Below are 5,000 nucleotides of genomic sequence, written 5' to 3' on the forward strand. Positions count from 1 at the left end.
CCCAGAGTCTGCAACACCACTAAAGCAAGGGGCACCACCAAGCAAGGGGCACCATGAAGACCAAGGAGCTCTCCAAACAGGTCAGGGACAAAGTTGTGGAGAAGTACAGATCAGGGTTGGGTTATAAAGTAAGATCGGAATCTTTGAGCATCCCACTGAGCTCCATTAAATCCATTACTAAACAAATGGAACGAATATGGCACCACAACAAACCTGCCAAGAGAGGACCGCCCACCAACACTCACAGACCAGGCAAGGAGGGCATTAATCAGAGAGGCAACAAAGAGACCAAAGATAACCCTGGAGGAGCTGCAAAGCTCCACAGCGGAGATTGGAGTATCTGTCCATAGGACCACTTTAAGCCGTACACTACACAGAGCTGGGCTTTACGGAAGAGTGGCCAGAAAAAAAGCCATTGCTTAATTAAAGAATAAGCAAAGATGTTTGGTGTTCGCCAAGAGGCACGTGGGAGACTCCCCAAACATATGGAATAAGGTACTCTGGTCAGATGAGACTAAAATGTAGCTTTTTGACCATAAAATAAAAACAACTATGTGTGGCGCAAACCCAACACCTCTCATCACCCCGAGAACACCATCCCCACAGTGAAGCATGGTGGTGGCCGCATCATGCTGTTTTTCATCGGCAGGGACTGGGAAACTTGTCAGATTTGAAGGAATGATGGATGGCGCTAAATACAGGGACATTCTTGGGGGAAACCTGTTTCAGTCTTCCAGAGATTTAAGACTGGGACGGAGGTTCACCTTCCAGCAGAACAGTGACCCTAAGCATACTGCTAAAGTCAAAGCCCAGACGTCAATCCGATTGGGAATCTGTGGCATGACTTAAAGATTGCTGCTCTGTGTGTGTGTGTGTGTGTGTGTGTGTGTATAATCCAACAAGCTCTCACCGTCTCACTGCAGAATTAGACGTTCTCTCTACCTCACATTTCCAAGGTAAGGGATAAGTTTAGTCACTCATTATGTATGGTTAATAATAAGAGACTATAGATGACTGTTATCTAGCTGGACAGAGTGAAGAGATTATAGATGACTGTTATCAGAGACTATAGATGACTGTTATCTAGCTGGACAGAGTGAAGAGACTATAGATTACTGTTATCTAGAGACTATAGATGACTGTTATCTAGAGACTATAGATGACTGTTATCAAGAGACTATAGATTACTGTTATCTAGAGACTATAGATTACTGTTATCTAGAGACTATAGATGACTGTTATCTAGAGACTATAGATGACTGTTATCTAGCTGGACAGAGTGAAGAGACTATAGATTACTGTTATCTAGAGACCATAGATGACTGTTATCTAGAGACTATAGATGACTGTTATCTAGCTGGACAGAGTGAAGAGACTATAGATGACTGTTATCTAGAGACTATAGATGACTGTTTTCTAGAGACTATAGATGACTGTTATCTAGCTGGACAGAGCGAAGAGACTACAAATATAGATCCATTATATTTTCTATACAGTTTCCGTTTTGGTTTCAGTTATTTCAGTGTCGATAAAACAAATAGATCAACAAACCCGCAGGCCTTTAATCCCAGCACTATCCCATGATGCATCAGTAGACAAGCCCCCTTTGTCGTGTTCTTCCCAGCAGGAAGTGAGGAAATAATGATTGACGGACAGGTCGATAATAGTCTCCCGCCCCGTCGTTAACCTCTCCTGGGACAGATTAAAGGAATGTCAATACGGACACAGCGTGCCGACACACCATTAGTTTCCCTATTAGAGTAGGTTATCTCTACAACCCACAACCACATCTCTATCATACTACTGAAACACAGAGTAGGTTATCTCTACAACCCACAACCACATCTCTATCATACTACTGAAACACAGAGTAGGTTATCTCTACAATCCACAACCACATCTCTATCATACTGAAACACAGAGTAGGTTATCTCTACAATCCACAACCACATCTCTATCATACTGAAACACAGAGTAGGTTATCTCTACAACCCACAACCACATATCTATCATACTGAATCTAATAGTAGGTTATCTCTACAATCCACAACAACATCTCTATCATACTGAAACACAGAGTAGGTTATCTCTACAATCCACAACCACATCTCTATCATACTGAAACACAGAGTAGGTTATCTCTACAACCCACAACCACATCTCTACCATATTGAATCACAGAGTAGGTTATCTCTACAATCCACAACCACATCTCTATCATACTGATACACAGAGTAGGTTATCTCTACAATCCACAACCACATCTCTATCATACTGAAACACAGAGTAGGTTATCTCTACAACCCACAACCACATCTATATCATACTGAAACACAGAGTAGGTTATCTCTACAACCCACAACCACATCTCTATCATGCTGATACACAGAGTAGGTTATCTCTACAACCCACAACCACATCTCTATCATACTGATACACAGAGTAGGTTATCTCTACAATCCACAACCACATCTCTATCATACTACTGAAACACAGAGTAGGTTATCTCTACAATCCACTACCACATCTCTATCATACTGAAACACAGAGTAGGTTATCTCTACAACCCACAACCACATCTCTACCATATTGAAAAACAGAGTAGGTTATCTCTACAATCCACAACCACATCTCTATCATACTACTGAAACACAGAGTAGGTTATCTCTACAACCCAGAACCACATCTCTATCATACTGAAACACAGAGTAGGTTATCTCTACAACCCACAACCACATCTCTATCATACTGAAACACAGAGTAGGTTATCTCTACAACCCACAACCACATCTCTATCATACTGAAACACAGAGTTGGTTATCTCTACAATCCACAACCACATCTCTATCATACTGAAACACAGAGTAGGTTATCTCTACAACCCACAACCACATATCTATCATACTGAAACACAGAGTAGATTATCTCTACAATCCACAACCACATCTCTATCATACTGAAACACAGAGTAGGTTATCTCTACAACCCACAACCAAATCTCTATGATACTGATACACAGAGTAGGTTATCTCTACAACCCACAACCACATCTCTATCATACTGAAACACAGAGTAGGTTATCTCTACAACCCACAACCACATCTCTATGATACTGATACACAGAGTAGGTTATCTCTACAACCCACAACCACATCTCTATCATACTGAAACACAGAGTAGGTTATCTCTACAATCCACAACCACATTTCTATCATACTGAAACACAGAGTAGGTTATCTCTACAATCCACAACCATGTCTATCATACTACTGAAATCACATGTCTATCGTACTACTGAAATCACATGTCTATCATACTACTGAAACACAGAGTAGGTTATCTCTACAACCCTCAATCACATGTCTATCATACTGAAACACAGAGTAGGTTATCTCTACAACCCACAAACACATCTCTATCATACTGAAACACAGAGTAGGTTATCTCTACAATCCACAAACACATCTATCACAAATCTATCACACTGAAACACAGAGTAGGTTATCTCTACAACCCAGAACCACATCTATCACAAATCTATCACACTGAAACACAGAGTAGGTTATCCCTACAACCCAGAACCACATCTATCACAAATCTATCACACTGAAACACAGAGTAGGTTATCTCTACAACCCAGAACCACATCTATCACAAATCTATCACACTGAAACACAGAGTAGGTTATCTCTACAACCCAGAACCACATATCTATCATACTGAAAAACAGAGTAGGTTATCTCTACAACCCAGAACCACATCTATCACAAATCTATCACACTGAAACACAGAGTAGGTTATCTCTACAACCCAGAACCACATATCTATCATACTGAAACACAGAGTAGGTTATCTCTACAACCCAGAACCACATCTATCACAAATCTATCACACTGAAACACAGAGTAGGTTATCTCTACAATCCACAACCACATCTCTATCATACTGAAACACAGAGTAGGTTATCTCTACAACCCAGAACCACATCTCTATCACACTGAAACACAGAGTAGGTTATCTCTACAACCCAGAACCACATATCTATCATACTGAAACACAGAGTAGGTTATCTCTACAACCCAGAACCACATCTCTATCACACTGAAACACAGAGTAGGTTATCTCTACAACCCAGAACCACATATCTATCATACTGAAACACAGAGTAGGTTATCTCTACAACCCAGAACCACATCTCTATCACACTGAAACACAGAGTAGATTATCTCTACAACCCAGAACCACATCTAGACAACACGGTGAACAATTTTCCGATGTGCCCTTGAGCAAGGCAATGAACCGTAATTTGCTCCAGGGGCACAGTACTACTATGGCTGGCCTTGTAAAATAACACGTTTCACTGCATCTGCCCCGGTGTACGTGACAATACCTCAATCTGCTGAGGCGAGAAGAGGTCCCCTCTCATCTGCTTCCTCAGGAAGTCCCGCCCTCCTGGACCATGGCCATTGGCTAGAGGAGACTCCTGGAGGGCTGTGGAGAGAGAGAGAGAGGTTAGAAAGAGAGACAGAGAGAGAGAGAGAGAGACAGAGAGAGAGACAGAGAGAGAGACATAGAGACAGAGAGAAAGAGAGAGACACAGAGAGAGACAGAGAGAGAGAGAGAGAGAGAGAGAGAGAGAGAGAGAGCGAGAGATAGAGAGACAGAGAGAGAGAGAGAGAGACAGAGACACAGACAGAGAGAGAGACACAGAGAGAGAGAGAGAGAGAGAGAGAGAGAGAGAGACAGAGAGAGAGACACACAGAGAGAGAGACAGAGACAGAGACACAGAGAGAGAGACAGAGAGAGAGAGACACACAGAGAGACACACAGAGAGACACAGACAGAGACAGAGAGACAGAGAGAGAGAGAGAGAGAGAGAGAGAGAGAGAGAGAGAGAGAGAGAGAGAGAGAGAGAGAGAGTGGTTTTTCACTAGTCTAGTGTGTGTCCATGTGTGAGCTGTGGTCAGCAGTAGTGATTGGCCGGTTCAAGCTTCTAAACG

At 42.2% G+C, this 5,000-nt stretch overlaps 1 protein-coding gene across 1 annotated transcript in view; it reads right to left on the minus strand.

The window, feature by feature from the left end:
- pax5 (paired box 5) overlaps positions 1-5,000 on the minus strand; it is a 137,033-nt gene that overhangs the window by 31,768 nt on the left and 100,265 nt on the right. The window contains 1 exon segment of the mRNA NM_001124682.1: positions 4,391-4,491. Coding sequence (NP_001118154.1) covers positions 4,391-4,491 — 101 coding nt within the window.

This window comes from Oncorhynchus mykiss, chromosome 10, assembly GCF_057628025.1.
Source record: "Oncorhynchus mykiss isolate SJ-2025 chromosome 10, ASM5762802v1, whole genome shotgun sequence".
NCBI lineage: Eukaryota > Metazoa > Chordata > Actinopteri > Salmoniformes > Salmonidae > Oncorhynchus > Oncorhynchus mykiss.